This window comes from Lutra lutra, chromosome 14 (assembly GCF_902655055.1).
Source record: "Lutra lutra chromosome 14, mLutLut1.2, whole genome shotgun sequence".
NCBI lineage: Eukaryota > Metazoa > Chordata > Mammalia > Carnivora > Mustelidae > Lutra > Lutra lutra.
The window spans coordinates 88,803,903-88,819,928 of NC_062291.1; the positions used below are offsets into that span (position 1 = coordinate 88,803,903).

The 16,026-nt window shown below is 56.1% G+C and overlaps 1 protein-coding gene across 5 annotated transcripts; it reads left to right on the top strand.

Moving 5' to 3' along the window:
• The first annotated feature begins 3,749 nt into the window (after window positions 1–3,749).
• On the top strand, window positions 3,750–15,523 carry PAOX (polyamine oxidase). Of its 5 annotated transcripts, none has more exons than XM_047702105.1 (8): window positions 3,750–4,088; window positions 4,621–5,107; window positions 5,928–6,127; window positions 7,781–8,033; window positions 10,709–10,824; window positions 11,195–11,352; window positions 12,106–12,215; window positions 13,551–15,523. In XM_047702105.1, exons 1-8 carry the CDS (start codon window positions 3,905–3,907, stop codon window positions 13,750–13,752), a joined length of 1,710 nt encoding a protein of 569 aa, XP_047558061.1. In that variant the 5' UTR covers window positions 3,750–3,904; the 3' UTR covers window positions 13,753–15,523. The 5 variants fall into 5 exon arrangements, with proteins under 5 accessions (XP_047558061.1, XP_047558058.1, XP_047558059.1 ...); XM_047702102.1 differs by having other exon boundaries at window positions 12,106–12,199; XM_047702103.1 differs by having other exon boundaries at window positions 3,752–4,088; window positions 10,712–10,824; window positions 12,106–12,199.
• The last annotated feature ends 503 nt before the right edge of the window (window positions 15,524–16,026 follow it).

Consider the following 16,026-nt stretch of genomic DNA (forward strand, 5'->3'; position numbering starts at 1 on the left):
GCTGAAGTGTCCCCAGTCGTAGACCAGACGTCTGGGACACTGGCCGCAGCACAGTGACACTGTTGAGTTGAACCCTGGGGGGGACCAGAAGGCATGTGGGGGAACCTCTGAGAAGGAAGCCCCCTGGGCCAGCAGCTTTGCTTCGGGTACTGGCAGGGAGTAAATTTTCCCCCAAAGAGAGAGCTGTTCCTCTCAGCAAATAGGTGACACTGGGGGCAGGGTGACTGCACCCAAACATATGCGGACTCAGTCAGATTGCTTGAGATGTCCGGCTGAGTGACAGGGCCAGGGGTCAGGCAGTTAGCTCTGTGAACTGGTTCGAGGCCCAGTGCCACAGCCCACTTCTGGGTCCCCATGACCTCCGGTTTCCGCCCAGGGCTTTGTGTCCCCACCTGGGGGCTGTGCAGAGGTCTGGAGCAAGCCTTCGGACTCAGGGTGCACCTCGCAGGACCATCACAGTCTGGCGGGTGTTGTCGTCTAGGAGCTTTTCCTGTGTGACAGTGATGCAAGCCCTGGGTTGGGGGGGAGCAGTGCATAGCCAGCTGTCAAGGACCCTGTCGGGGAGCTGGGATGGGTGCAGAATGACAGCAGGCTGTTCCTGACAGTCACTCATGGGCGCCTTGACCTGCTTGGCTTCTTACATGACCAGCCACAGAAACTGTTCAGTATCAGGAGAGGGGTCAGCCTTGGTCTGGGCACTCTGCAAGGATTTTCAGACACCACTTTCTGCCGATGGCAACACCTCTCCCAACATCATTCTTCAAAAACCCATGTAGCCCTTGCATGTATGTTTCATTGTGAATCACATATTTATGTATATTTCTATGTCCATTTTCTGAATGCCTAAGGGCTGGGATTTGTCTTTATTCTGGGGTGAGTTCTGAGCACCTTGAATTTGTTGAACAGGTTCCCTTATGTTTAAGAAGCTGTTCGATTACCAGTACTGGCCCTGGGCCATTCTGGCAGCAGCCTGGACATCTGTCTTTGCACAGAGGGATTCTAGAAGGAGGCACAGTTGGAGGTGGGTCTCCAGCACCCAGAATGCTGACCCTCCCCACTCCTGTCCATTCTTTGGCTTCAAAAATACTAGCAGCCAGACCTATATGCTGCAGGAAGGACACTGGAAGACACTTACTGGGGATCCTGGCCAGCCCAAAGGAAGGACTTAGAGATACCGGTGGGGGGTTCTCCATTTAACAGCTCCCCACCCTGAGCAGTGCAGAGTCAAGCTCAAATTCAATGAGCCCCACTTACAAACCTATTTCCAAACAGCCCTTTGGCCTGTTCCTCCTCATGAGCAAATAAACACTATCTGCCAGCATGTAAAGTGTCTTCCTGGAAGAAAGAAACAGAAGAAACAATTTGGAGTAAACCTCCCAAAGCAAGAGAATGCCATTTCAGAGTTTCTTTTTATATCCTCAGACATCGCCTCCTTGAAGAACAGCACATTTCTCTAAGAACAGACATGTGTGGAAGAAGAGCTCTTGGAAATTAAACTCTGTGACAGCAAAAACAAAAGCCTCATGGGGAGAAATCCTGCAGAAAGCAGAGCAACAGGTAAAGATGGAAAACAGGAGAGAATACACTGAGCATCCAAGGTTCAGTCTGAAACCTCTGACGTCCTAAAGTAGGAATTTCATTTTATTTTTATTTTTTTAAGATTTTATTTATTTATTTGACACAGAGAGACAGTCAGTGAGAGAGGAAGCACAAGCAGGGGGTGTGGGAGAGAGAGAGAAGCAGACTCCCTGCTGAGCAGGGAGCCTACTTGGGGCTCAATCCCAGAATCCTGGAATCATGACCTGAGCCGAAGGCAGACACGTAATGACTAAGCCCCCCAGGTGCCCCTAAAGTAGGAATTTTAGAAAGGGTAACAGCACATGGGGGATAAATCATTGGTGGAAACAACTGATTAGTGAAATAACCTATGAAAGAAGTTCCCAGGACTGATGGACAGAGTTTCCATCTGAAACTGATGGACAAGTTCCCATGGACAGACTTTGAGTTCCCAACATAGTGAAAGTCCAGACACATGGAGGCACCACCCTGTGAAATTTCAGCAAATGATCCTAAATATTTGCAGGGCGGAACAAGCCTTCACTGTGGTAAAGGATTACAAATTTGAGTGCCTGTGAATTTTTTTTTTAAGATTTTATTTATTTGAGAGAGAGTGAGAGAGAGCACGAATGGGGGGATGGAGAGCGGAAGAGGGACAAACAGACTCCCTACTGAACAGAGAGCCCAATGCAGGGCTCAACTCCATGACCCTGAGATCATTACCTGAGCTGAAAGTCAGATGCTTGACCCACTGAGCCACCCAGGTGCCCTTGCCTGTGAGTTTCCTAACTGCACTCCTAGAAGGGATGAGACAATGCCTTCACAGCCTGAAGGAGGAGGTCTCTAACCTAGAGTTCTATGCTTAGGCAAACTACAAATCAAGTGTGAGGGCGAAACCAAGACATTTTCAGGTTTGCAGTATTGTTAAAAAAATGATCTCCCAGACACCTCTTCTCAGTTTCACCCAAACAGGTGAGTGAATTAAGAAACAAGAATAGATGGCCAAGGAGGGCCTGCACAGGGGGACAGGAGGGAATCCTCTGGGACATGGAGAGGGGAAAACCCAGACAGAAAGACCATCTACCCAGTCTGGAGCTGACTTAGGAGTGGTAGCTGAAGGCTGCAGAGCCTCCCATCCCGGCCACCCCCACTGGCTGGAACAGGGGGCCACAGAAAGTCCATAGAAGCCTCCCGGTGGGTTAGGACGGCAGGATCTAGCGCATGACTAAGAAGGAATGACGTGCCCTAACACCCTGTTACAGGAAAGCCTTTGGGCAGAGGGCAGAAGCTTTCTAACCCTCACAAGACAGTAGAGAACGGACCTTCCTGAATTAGGGCAGTTCTCTAGAAAGGCCTGCGTGCTTGAACATGCACGAAATGTCTCCTGGGGTGGGTGGCGGGGAAGGGGCACGTGCGAGAAAGTTCTTCACTTACCCTTTCTCTTGAACTTTGTACCTCATATGTATAAACTCCTGTGACCACACACACTCAGAAGAGCCCCACTTCGGACGTGCTCAGCTCTCCCCGCCCCACCCTGACACCACAGTCTCCCTCGGACTTTCATCCATAGGCTCCCCGGGGTCCCAGGGCGAAGGCGCTCATGACGCTTTTCCGCGGCGGGAGAGAGGCACCTCCTCCACCTTCTGGTCGCCTTTCCCACGTCTCCTTCGGAAGGAGACACGAGCCGCCCGGCCGGCCGGCGCTATCCTCCCTCCGTGGGGACACGCGCCCACATCGGCCAGCAGCAGGCCCGCGCCCCGCGCACAGGCCGAGGGCGGGCACACTCCCACCCAGCGGCGCTCGCCCACACTCCGCCCTGCAGCCGAAACGTGGGCTGCATTTCTCGCGGAAGCCCCAAACCCAGCCCATAGGGTCACGTGGTGCGGCAGCCGCCCCGGCGAGGCCTCACACCTCGCTCCTCGCTCCACCTACCCGCCCCGCCCCTCGCTATCGCTCCGCCCCTCCTCGCCCGCTCAACCACCTCCAGCCCCGCCCCGCCCCCTCCGTCCGCCTTGAGCCCTCGCCCCGCCCCTCCCCATCGCCCCGCCTCCAGCCCCGCCTCTCCCACCTTCAGCCCTCGCCCCGCCCCCATCGCCCCGCCTCCAACTCCTCCCCTCCCGTCCGCCTCGAGCCCTCGCCCCGCCCCTCCCCGTCGCTCCAGTCCCCGCTCGCCGTGCGCCCCCAGTCCCGTCGCCGGACGCCCGGTGCCCGCACCCGGTCCCGCCCCTCCCCATCGCCCCGCCTCCAGCCCCGCCCCGCGCCCCACCTCCCGCCCCTGCCGGGTATCCTCGGAGCTCTCGGCGCTTCGGGGCGGCGGGGGCGCACGGGGACTGCCCCGGACGGCGCGATGGAGTCGAGCGGAGGCCGCGCGGAGGGCTCGGGCCGCGGCCCGCGGGTGCTGGTGGTGGGCAGCGGTATCGCGGGGCTGGGCGCCGCGCAGAGGCTCTGCCGCCACCCGGCCTTCCCGCAGCTGCGGGTCCTGGAGGCCACTGCCCGCGCCGGCGGCCGCATCCGCTCGGAGCGCGGCTTCGGTAACGGCCTCTCCCGGAACCCCTTCCCCGAGCCCATTTCCGGAACTCAACGGGTGCGGCCCGGGCTCTGCCGCTCGGTCAGCCCTGCACCCGGGGTTGGCCGACCGGAAGCCTTGCCTGCCCCCCCCCCCCCCCCCCCCGCCTTAATGAGGCCGAGTTCACTGGTGCCCGAAACTCAGCCGTCCCGTTGGCAAGGCCGGTCCCTGCCGGGGAGGGTAGCCTGTGTCTCTGCAGTCCTTCTGGTTGTGTCCCTCGAGGAGCTCCCCCTCCAGCCTCCGGGTCACCCCCAGGCACCCCTTCTGCCCCCGTGGCGGCTCTCTAAATGTCCTCTGAAGGCGGGCGCAGGCCAAATGTTGCCCTTAAACTAGGTCTGAGCAGGCCCTAGGACTGTAGTCTTCAGGGACCCTGTGTCCTCGGGTGGGCCTTTCAGAGCATGTCTGGGGAGGGCGGGGCTGGTGCGGTCTGGGAGAAGGGCTCAGGGTTGGCCTTTGTGGGGAGACAACCTCCAAGTCTTCTCTGCTGCTCCTGCCAGGTGGTGTGGTAGAGCTGGGTGCCCACTGGATCCATGGGCCCTCACAGGGCAACCCGGTCTTTCAGCTGGCTGCCAAGTACCAGCTGCTGAGGGAGAAGGACTTGTCAGAGGAGAATCAGCTGATCGAAACTGGGGGTCATGTGGGCCTGCCCTCCGTGTCCTATGCCAGCTCTGGGGTAAGTGTGAGCCGTAAGCTGGTAGTGGAGATGGCGAGTCTGTTCTATGGTCTCATAGACCAGACTCGGGAGTTCCTACACACGCCTGACGCCCCAGTGCCCAGTGTTGGGGAGTACCTCAAGAAGGAGATCCGTCAGCGCGCGGCTGGCTGGACAGAGGATGAGGAGACCAGGAAGCTCAAGCTGGCCGTCCTCAACAGCTTCTTCAACGTGGAGTGCTGTGTGAGCGGGACCCACAGCATGGACCTGGTGGCCCTCGTGCCCTTCGGGGAGTACACCGTGCTGCCTGGGCTGGACTGCACCTTTCCTGGGTATGTGCATGCCCCACCCACCGAGTCAGCCCTCCGTGTGCCGCCTCCAGGCACCCTGGGCCCCCTCCATGCACCCCAGGCCTCTCCATGCACCCTTGTCCCCCTTCATGTACCCTGGGCCTCTCTTCATGTACCTTGGGACCCCCTCCATGCACCCAGGTCCCCTCTGAGCCTCCCCCCCCTTTATGGACCCTGGTCCCTCTCCAGGTACTCTGGTTCCCCTCCATGCACCCTGGGACCCTTTCCATTTACCGGTTGAGCTTTGGGAAGTAGGGGAAGGGTGAGAGGATCAGGAGGCCATTTGTCTTCCTCATTTTAGAGAGATTGCCTGTTTGTTTCTCTAGTTTTGCTCACTTGGGAAAAAGAATTATTTTCAAGAAAAGATGATTAAAAGAAGGCCGTACCTCTCATCGCACTTTCTTCCTCCCGTGTTTATGAGGCCTCTCATGTGCTAAGTGCTGCGTAAGGCTCCAGCCTCTGTGATGGACAGATAGCCCACCCCTGTGGCAGGTGGCTGTCCCCCCACCGAGCACTCAAGAGGCCCTCACAGGACTGTCCCGCTGGGCTCTCTGGCATTACCACCCCAAGTCTCCCGGCAGGGGAGGGCATTTGTGATCAGAAGTAGGGTTCCAGGTGGGTTGGGAGGAGGCCTTGTCCTCCCACAATTACCTCCATTCGCTCATGCTCACCTGATCCCCTTGTTAGCCTGGGCAGTGGTGTCTGTGTTCCCGAGGAGATCCTGCCCTCCTCCCACCTTCCCTACAGGGCCTCCCCCGATGGCAGCTTCCTCTGAAAACGCCCACACCTCTGTGTCTCCTAGGGGCTACCAGGGGCTCACAAACCACATAATGGCCTCCTTGCCAGAGGACGTGATTGTTTTTAACAAGCCTGTGAAGACCATTCACTGGAACGGGTCCTTCCAGGAAGCCTTGTCTCTTGGGGAGACGTTTCCAGTGTTGGTGGAGTGCGAGGATGGAGCCTGCTTCCCTGCACACCACGTCATCGTCACTGTGCCCTTAGGTAAAGCCGTTTTCCCCGTCAGGGTTCCCTTTGGTCCCCCACCCCCAGGGCCGGGTCCGGTTGTAGCTCCCGTTTTCAGTCTAGCTCCCAACAGGGTTATTCTCTCGTGTTTGTAGCAGTTGCGTGCTTTGGCATTGAGTTTCACAATGAGAGAAAACGTGTGTCTTGCTCCTTCCAAGGACGTTTATGGGAAGGCTGGGACGGCCTCCAGTTCATCCAGATGGGCTTTCTTGGAGACGGAAGTGGGTGTGAGAGCCAGCTCTCAGGTTCCGTCCTGGTGTAATCAAGGAATGGATCAAGCATATGGTTCTGTTTGATTCTAGATCTGACGCCCGAGACAGAAGCTCTTTTGGCAACTTGACAAAAGGTGGAGGCAGCTGAGCCGAGCTGTGCCTGTGCCGTCTCACTTACCCCACAGGCAGCTGGGGACGTGTATGTCCCTGTCCTCTTGGACAGAGGCGGATAGAATGACAGCAGTTAGTTGGGCAGGTTCACAAAGCTGGCAGGGCCCGAGCTGAGGGAAGGTGTGGGTTCCTGGGGTTCCTTCGGGATGGGATGTGGGCTGTGGTTAGCTAGCTCAGCACCCAGCTCTTCTCTCCCACACGTGCAACCACACTGGACGTACTAGCATCGTCTCCTGCTGCTGTTTGCCGCCCCCTGCTTTCTCGGTTCATACGACTTCTGTCAATGTGCCCTAGTCAGCCACCTCCCCCCCGCTCCCACCGGTGTCTGTGTTCATGCACAGTTGCAGGGCTGCCTGCGGAGCCCCTGCTCTCACCAGTGGATCCGTCACTGTGTCTGCTGGGGTTGCTCACCGGGAGCAGGGACACCGGTCACACTGGTTCTTTATAGGCACATAGTATTTCCTTGTACGTGAGGGTCGTTGCTGAATATTCCTTAGTTGATGGAAATTCAGCCTATTTTCACTTTTTTTGTTTCACAAAGCATTTTCCATCTGTGTGATGGAAACACAAACACTTGTGTGAATGTATCTGTGGCATAAATCACGGTGGTGGGAGCTGCTGGGCTGAGGGTCTGGGCAAATGGGACTGTGGGGGGTGGCGTGGGACCCCTCTGTGGGTCCTTGCAGCCTCTGTGGGTCTGTTTCCTCATGGGCTGTTTGTCCTTTACTTACTGGCTTGCAAGTTATCTGTGTTGTAAGGAGACTGGCTTGTGCTGCAAACAGTCCATCTTGTTGTCTGACTCTGGCCCAGAATTAAATTTTTTGGCATGCAGGTTATTTTTCCTGTGGCTTCTGGAGAGAGCCCGTGTGTCGTGGTGCTTCTCCACACTATCCTGGAGCAGTGGGGTCTGCAGACATGGAGAGGCAGATGGGTTTTGAAGTGAGACAGTGTCCTACAGAACAGTTTGGGTGGGGCATGACAACTCTGCCTGCCTGAGCAGGTGGCCATGGGGCCTTTCATGTCCCTCTACTGCGGTGTTGATCACTGAGGCCGAGTCCCAGTGGCCAGAGCCAGCCCGATTTCTGGGAGCCCAGCTGAGCCGGGGCTGGTGTGGGTCCCGAGTGGACATGGGCTCTGGATGCCTCCTTTCGCTGACTTCTCTGATGGGCATCCGGGTGGGTTCCTGTGGCTGTCAATTCCAGTTTATGAGATTCACGTGGTGTAAGTTGAGTCCACTTGTGGATTCCAGGTTTTCTTAAAGAACATCTGGACACCTTCTTTGAACCACCACTGCCCACTGAGAAGGCAGAAGCGATCAGGAAAATGGGCTTTGGGACCAATAATAAAATCTTCCTGGAGTTTGAGGAGCCCTTCTGGGAGCCAGACTGCCAGTACATCCAGGTGGTATGGGAGGACACGTCACCCCTGGAGGACGTCGCGTCTGAGCTGCGGCACGTCTGGTTCAAGAAGCTCATTGGCTTTTTGGTCCTGCCTTCCTTTGAGTACGTACGCTGCTTGAATCTCTCTGAGGACCCGTCAGGGGCGAGCGTGGAGGAGCTGGTCCGTTGGCCTGAGTTTGGCTGTTGATTCACTGGGAGACATTTCTGGGGGATTTCTGGGTGGGATTCCAAGGCGCCCGAGAGCACTGATGACAGACACTGGGCTCTAACCACTGCAGGGCTGGATGGAAGCCTCTTGTAGGCAGCCTGTTGGCGTGTCTTAGGTGCTAGAATGAGCCTGTGGCCGGGAGGGCGTGTTCACTCAGTAAGAAGTGTTTGCTGAAATCCCCAGGAAGCCGGGGTGTGTAGGTTACAGAAGGAATTTGAAACATGGAAGGGTCTGTAACTGGGAGACAGTATTTCAACCTGATGCAGTAATTGAGGAGACGCCCTTGTGTTTCCTTATAACTCAGGAATCAAAGACCATCCATGGCTAAGTTGGGTGGCTCTGACGCATGGATCAAGCAGTCTGCGTGGGCTTGGTGCCGACTCAGAAAACAAGACCACGAGTCACTTAGGGACAGAGGGACGATTTTTCCCGCAAGAGCCAAAGACGTAGCCAGTGTGTGGTAGTTGATTGGCAGATGTGAGTCCAAGTTTCCACACAGAGACGTGGCAGGGTTGGGGACCATATTCTGGGCCTGGAGGACAAAACGCAGGGATGCCTTCCAGCAAAGCTCATCCCCAACAGCCAAAGGAGCTGGGTGCATGGGGCCCTCCCACCTAGGAGGGGACCTGCATGTGTCCTTTGCACTGAAGATAAAGCAGACATCCAGGGGCTTGGAAAGGTACCCAGGGCTGTGCATACGTAGTGGAGCGGTGGCTGGCGTGCTCGGCCAGCTGCCCCATCCCTGGCTCTGTGGCCTGTGCTCAGGACACTGGTGGAGACGACGGTCCTCAGGACGCTCTGTGGTCCAGGACAGTGGCCCTCACACTTTGTGGTCTCTGGACCCCGGTTCATACTCTAAAAATATTGAGGGTTCCAAAGAGTATCCGTTAGATGGGTCGTGTCTGTACATTTACCACACTAGAAATGAAAACTGTTAAATTTAAAAAAATTTTTAAAAAGATTTTATTTATTTGAGACAGAGAGAGAGAGAGAGAGAGCGAGAGAGAGCGAGCGAGAGAGAGCGAGCACACAGCAGGGGAGGAGCAGAGGAAGAGAGAGAAGCACATTCCCTGCTGAGCAGGGAGCCCGACTCAGGGCTGGATCCCAGGACCCCAGGATCAAAGGCAGATGCTTAACGACTGAGCCACCCAGGCACCCCAAATGTTTATTCTTTAAACTGAGTAAATCTATACCATGTTAGCATAGATAGCATCTTTTTTGAGGGAGGGGAGGGGCAGAGGATGAGAGAGAATCCCAAGCAGACTCCACGCTCTGCACAGAGCCTGGCATGGGGCCTGGTCTCAAGACCCTGAGAGCACGACCAGAACTGAAATCCAGAGTCGGTCGCCTGACTGAGCCGTCCAGGGCCCCATTATACTTTTAAATGAAATCATGTTAACGTTTATTAAAGAAAAATAACTATATTTCTAAAACAAAGTTGAGCGAGGAGAGTAGCGATGCTTTGCCTTTTCTCCTCACCCCTACCGCTGGTGTGATCCTGGACAGCTCGGCTCTCAAGGCTGTCGGAAGGCGGTGGGGCCGTGTCTTGTTCCACTTGAAGCAGATGAAACATCTCGACTCAGACACGCAGTCTGGAGAAGGGGTTGTGCTTAGTCTTCAGATGGTTGTGGGTGTTCTGTGAAATGGCACCGAAACCGAAGACGCAGTCGCTCCTCCTGGGTCAGGCACCATCTGGAGTCTGGAAGCTCGTCCTGGACGTCTGTGCTCTGAACTCTGCTTCCTGCGCTGCACGTTGAATGGGTCTTGCACACGTCCCTAGCTTGGGCATTCCAGACACTGATCTGTTTCATGTACGACCTCAAAGGATTACGTTTATTAATATCACCACAGATCTCAGGAAAGTCTCTTGGTATTGGGAACCTATCAAGCTGTTGGTGGCAGATACAAGTTTTCTAAAATTGTAATTTTTGCTTGAGCGCTTAAATTTCTTCATTGGCAGTAAATGCTTGCAGTTGTTTTCCTCGTGATGGACACACTGCTCGTTTTCAAGAACCTGCCTGCCACACACCCAAGCTTGAATACTGGCCGCGTTCTCTCAAGTAGAAACAGTGTTTGTGAGAGGAGCTACGCAGTTGGCAACTCCAGCCACCGCCCAGGGCTGTCCTGAAGATGGTGCCACACCAGCGTGCAGCAGAAGTGCCGGATCTCGTTTTGTCACGAAGAATGTGAGCGGCGTGCAGTCAGGACTTGAGGTTTGACACAGTTAATGGCGTGCGCGGCTTCATCTAGGATGTTCCCAAGTGAATTTGGTGTTTTTGTTCATCTATTTATTTTTCATGGGGCACGTGTCACAGCAGAACACCATGTGCTGGTCCCATTTCTGCGAAGGGACACCGTTAACTCCTGTGGGCCTTGCAAACCAGTGTGGATGTTGACAGAGTAGGAAAAGCAAACACTGTCTCAGCATTGTGGAAAGGGTTGTGGCCTCACAGTCCCTGGGGGCTGGAACCCCAGAGGGTGGGCTGTGGGCCGCACCTGCTGTCGGGGTACTGCAGGGGCTGAGCACAGGTGAGCTGGCTGCAAGTCGTCTCAGCGTGTGTCTCCCCAGCAGGTCTGTCCACGTCCTCTGCGGCTTCATCGCCGGGCTGGAGTCTGAGTTCATGGAGACGCTGTCCGATGAGGACGTGCTTCTGTCTCTGACCCAAGTGCTTCGCAGGGTGACAGGTACGGAGCATGTGTGGCCGGGCACCGCGGGGGCTCCTCGCTGGCCATCTCTGGACAGGAGCCCAGCTTTGCAAGAACGAGCTTGGTGCTCTGACCCTCCAGGGACAGTCCTCCTGCTGTGAGTGGGTCACTCGGTCCTTATGTCTGAGGAACTGAAACGGCTTTGCAAACACTTTCCATTGCCTTTTTCTATTTCTGGGTGTCCTGAGTTAAGCAAAGTGGTAAGACAGGGAGAGCTTCTGAGGAATAGACTCGTGGTGAGGTTTTCTTCCCGGGTGGTTTCCTTCGGTTTAAACCACGGGGTCTTAAAGGGAAGCTGGAATGGGGCCAGGGGCAGTGGGGCCACACTGACGGGCGTCTCTGGGCGCAGGAAACGCCCAGCTCCCTGCGCCCAGGAGCGTGCTGCGCTCCCGCTGGCACAGCGCCCCATACACCAGGGGCTCCTACAGCTACGTGGCCGTGGGCAGCACCGGGGACGACATCGATCAGCTGGCGCAGCCCCTGCCCAGGGATGGAGCTGAGGCACAGGTGAGGCGGGCATGGGCGGGGCTGGGACCCCTGCACTGGGTCTCTGTGCTTTCTGAAATTAGGAATCGTGAAATATGCATTATTTTATCAGAATTTTACATGCACGTACCCTAAAGCATCAGAAAACCCTGCAGTGCTGGTACGAATAACAAACTTACAACCCGCAGCGGCTGTCAAGGGCCTCCAGCCCCCTCCCAGCCCTCGGAGCCAAGGCTCAGCTCCGAACATACCGCATCTCTAAGACTCACGTGCATCTGCCTCTTTTTACACAACACTCGGTCGTGGAGAACTTGGGGTCTGTGCACGAGCCGGCCAGACCGGGCCACGCCTGCGGCTTCAACGCTTTGCAGGGGCAGCCGTGGCCCATCCCCCACACCATGGGATGACGACATCGTTTTGCTGCAGACACCCGGGAGTGGGTCTCTAAAGACAGAGGACGTCCTCGGAAGATGTGTAACTATAGCAACATTGTCCCAGTTAAAAATGATGAAAATTCCTGTGTATGATCTGAAACTCAGGGCTCCGTTTCCCAAGTGCCTCATAATCTCTTCACGGTCTGCTTGTTCCACTGTTGCTCCTCGGATTTTCAGTTCTTGGCATCCCTGATTGACTCTCCCTATGGCAGATAGGGTTTTCGGTCTCTTGCCCTCCTCTGCCCACCCAGCACTCAGCCCTGCCCCAGCCTCCCCACGTGTGGCGCAGCGCTCTTGGTGAGGCCACTGTTCAGTGTTTCCGTCATCTGCTTTGCTCCAGGCTCTGCGCACATCTGGCCTGAAGGACACTGTGGTTCCTTTCCTGTCTGTAGATGCGAGTGTGCAACTGTGCAAGACTTTATGCGTGTGTGTCTGTGAGTCTCTGGGCAGGTGTGTGGAGGTGTGGCATGTGCAAGTGAGTGTGACTGCGTGCACGAGGGAGGGAGTGTGCAGGGCTCCGATTTCTGTGCCCGTCTTTGCCCGGACTCTGCTAACGCCTTCCGTCCTCTCTCACCTCCTCCCCTACCCCCGAGTCAGCTTCAGCACCTGACGCACAGCCCTCGCCTGTCCTGCGCCCCGTGTCCCATGCACCCCGTGTCCCGCCTGCCCCATGCATGCACTTTCTGGAACATTCCAGTAGCTCCCTGATGAGGGGTACAGGGGAGGTGAGTTTTTAGAGAAAGTTTGCCTGTGTGGAAATGTCCTTCTCCCCTTAGACTGCATGTTCCAGTCCTGCCAGCATGTAACAAACCACCCTAAAACCCAGGGGTGGGAACAACCACTTTGTTATGCTGACAGGCTCTGTAGGTGGGCACGTGGGACCATCTGTTTCTGTCCATGATGTCTGGGGACTCAGTGGGGAAGACTTGACCTGTGCTGGGGTCACTCGGGGTTGGGGTGGGGGTCGTCTGAGGCTGCTCGTCTTGCGCGGCTGCCCTGGGCTGGGACACTGATGGGACCCCCTGCCTGTGGCTTCTGAGTGTGGCTCGGGCTTCCTCACAGCGCGGCTGCTGCTGCCCACATGGTGGCCCAGACATTCCCGTGGAGGAGGCTGCTGCGTTGCCTCCTGTGGCCCAGCTAGGATGTCAGGAAGTGCCACTCTGCCACACCCCACTGCACCGTGGTCACAAGCCTGCCCAGATTCAAGGTCAGGACACAGACCCTGCCTCTCTACGGGAGGCCTGTCCAGGAACTCGTAACCCCATATGAGCTGCACGTGGGGCACCAACCCTAGTCTGAGGAGCACGTCCCTCAGCGTTCTGAACACGTTCTTCAGTGCTGCTCGGAAAGTCCGAAGCCATTCAGCGTCCTTCATTTCTTACCTCTTAGGAAGCCTGGAATTATCTCAGCTCCCTGTTCTTCTTCTCTGCTGCTTCCCTCTTTTGTGGGATTTTGTTGTTTGGATGGGGGACTGGTCCTCATTTTTTTTTTTTTTTTTAATCTTTTTCCTTCCTAACTTGCATGTCTCTGGGTTTTCACTCTGTGTCTTGGGTGAAGTCCTTAACATCGCATCCCAAACCATCTGTTGGGTTTCCATTTTGCAATTTCTCTTGATTGTGGGAGTGGCTGCTGTCTGTGTTCCTGCTCACGCTTCCTGACTGGCTCAGAGCTCAGTGGGATTCGTGAACAATAAAGCCACACACTTGCCATCAGCTCTGCAGCCGCAGTGAGAGGCGTGCGGCCTGATGCCTGGCAACCTGTGCTAGCCCCGGCCTTTCTTTGCAGCTCCAGATACTGTTTGCAGGGGAAGCCACACATCGCACGTTTTACTCCACCACGCACGGGGCTCTGCTGTCTGGCTGGAGGGAGGCCGACCGGCTCATCGCTCTGCGGGACCCACAGGCTCAGCTGCTTGGGCCCTGGCTCTGAGTCCTGCTTCTCCCCTTCTGAGCCCAGCTCCGCCCCTCCAGTGCCACGGGGAGGCTGACAGACAGTGTCTGTCCTGGCTTGAGATTTGGGGATGTTAATGACAGCCTGCCTTTTCTGGTGACTGGAGGAAGCTCTCATCTTTCATGTCCTGAGTCTGGCCAGGGTCTAGCTAGAGCTGAGTGCGAAGTCTTCTTGGAGAAATGAGACATGGGAGGCCACCACTGCTGCTGGGGCAGGCACATAAAGTCTGTTAACGCCTCCGTGTCTCCTCGTTCTTGCGGCTCAGGCCTGCGGCGCCCGTCACACCTGTGTTCACCAGGCCTGGGCCATCGCTGGGCCAGGTGCCCCTCCCGTGAGTTCCCTAGACATTGGGTGCTGTGGTTGCCCCTTGTCCCTGGCGCCTTCAGACATTCCTGAGCTCTCACTGCCGGTCCCAGGACCACGGTGACAGATATTTAGTGGACACCAGCTGTGTGGCGCTGGTGGAGGGCCAGAGAGCGCGGACACAAGAGTACACAGGGCGCCCCATCCTGACCTGGGGCCAGAGGCTTTCCAGAGGATGTGAATAAAAAATCCCTCCAGAGTGCAGGGGGGTGGGATGGTTGGGGAGTCAGGGGGAGTGGGGGGCATGTTAGTGCAGTGGGCAGTGTTGGGGTAAGTGTGTCGGGATGCCTGGGTGCTCAGCTCAGCTGACCCCATCCTACCTGGCTGCATTCTCAACGTGTCCCAGGAATGGGTCACAGCGCTGCCACTTCCCAATTGAGGGGACATAATATGGAGGTCAAGGTCAGCCTCAAGGCTGCCCCCGCAGAGCTTGGTCTTCTTCCAAGGACAGGCCCAGGGAGGCTGGTGCTGTGGTCAGTGGCACTTGGGAGGAAGGTGCAGGCGATGGGGCTCATAGCCTTGCACCCACCCTGAAGCCAGTGGCTCCTGCCTCCCCTCGTGCCTCAGGCTGCAGCCAGTGATGGGCTCTGGTGGGGGCGGCGGGGAGGACCCTGGCTGCAGGCACCAGCAAGCGTGTTTGTGTGTTTGGGGGAGGGGTCTTGGGGCCACACCTGCCTAGGCTCTTCTCCAGTCCCAAGTTGGCCCCAGCATGCCCTGCATGGACCCATCTCGTTCTTCCCTCCCGGGTCAGATGGCCCCTCCAAGGGGTCTTCCCTGCTGCTGTCCCAGAGTTCTGTATGTGTGTCCCATGCTCTGTCACTCTAGTGTTTTGTGTGGGACACCTGCCAGTCAGTTGTGGGAAATCTGGAAGGTGACAGGGTTTTGTTTCAGGTTTGTGGTCCCAGGGCTCTGAGAGATGCCGCTTCCCTCGGCCATCTGTGTTGTTGACCTCCAAGGTTTCTTCAAGCTGCTTGCCTTGGGGAGACATTTCTTGTACCCCAGGTGACAAAGGTGAGCAGGGCACCTGCTCCCCTCTTGGTGGGAGGGCTGCCCTGTGAGGCGGGGCCGGGGGCTGCGACCTCGTCCTCATTCTCCTCTGGTGTCTGACTCCTCCCTTGAGTCCATCATCTCCGTCTGGGAGCCGCCTGGGAGGGCTTACCTCCCGCAGTCCTGGGAATGTTTAGTGCTGAGACGGTCACAGTAGTGACATTTTTGTGCTGAGAATTCAAGCGTGTTTGGGGTTTTAGCAGCTTGTTCCAGAAATTCCATTAGAGTAACACTCTTGTACTCACCGTGTGCTGAGTAGTTGCTGGGATTCAGAACTAAAGCTAAAACCTGACGCTACACAGAGTACGGACCGCAGGAATCCTGGATCCGTGTGTTGACAGTGGAGCAGGACTGCCGTCAGCGTTTCCAAAGGCTTTGTTTAAAATGAGGCGTATTTGGAAAAGAAAAGGGGGATATTACATATATAGACTACATTTAAAGTATTTGAATATTTTAACCAATTTGTAAAAAGGGGACTGCTGAGTTGAGGAGCTAGAAATTTTTTTTTTTTTAAGATTTTTATTTATTTGTCAGAGAGAGAGGGAGAGAGAGCGAGCACAGGCAGACAGAATGGCAGGCGGAGGCAGAGGGAGAAGCAGGTTCCTGCTGAGCAAGGAGCCCGATGCGGGACTCGATCCCAGGACGCCGGGATCAGGACCTGAGCCGAAGGCAGCTGCTTAACCAACTGAGCCACCCAGGCGTCCCAGAGCTAGAAATTTTAAAATGTAGTTAACATTAATATAGCTATGAATTCCTTAAAAAAAAAAATTCCATGGGGGCGCCTGGGTGGCTCAGTGGGTTAAGCCTCTGCCTTCGGCTCTGGTCATGATCTCAGGGTCCTGGGATCGAGCCCCGCATTGGGCTCTCTGCTCAGCGGGGAGCCTGCTTCCCCCTCTCTCTC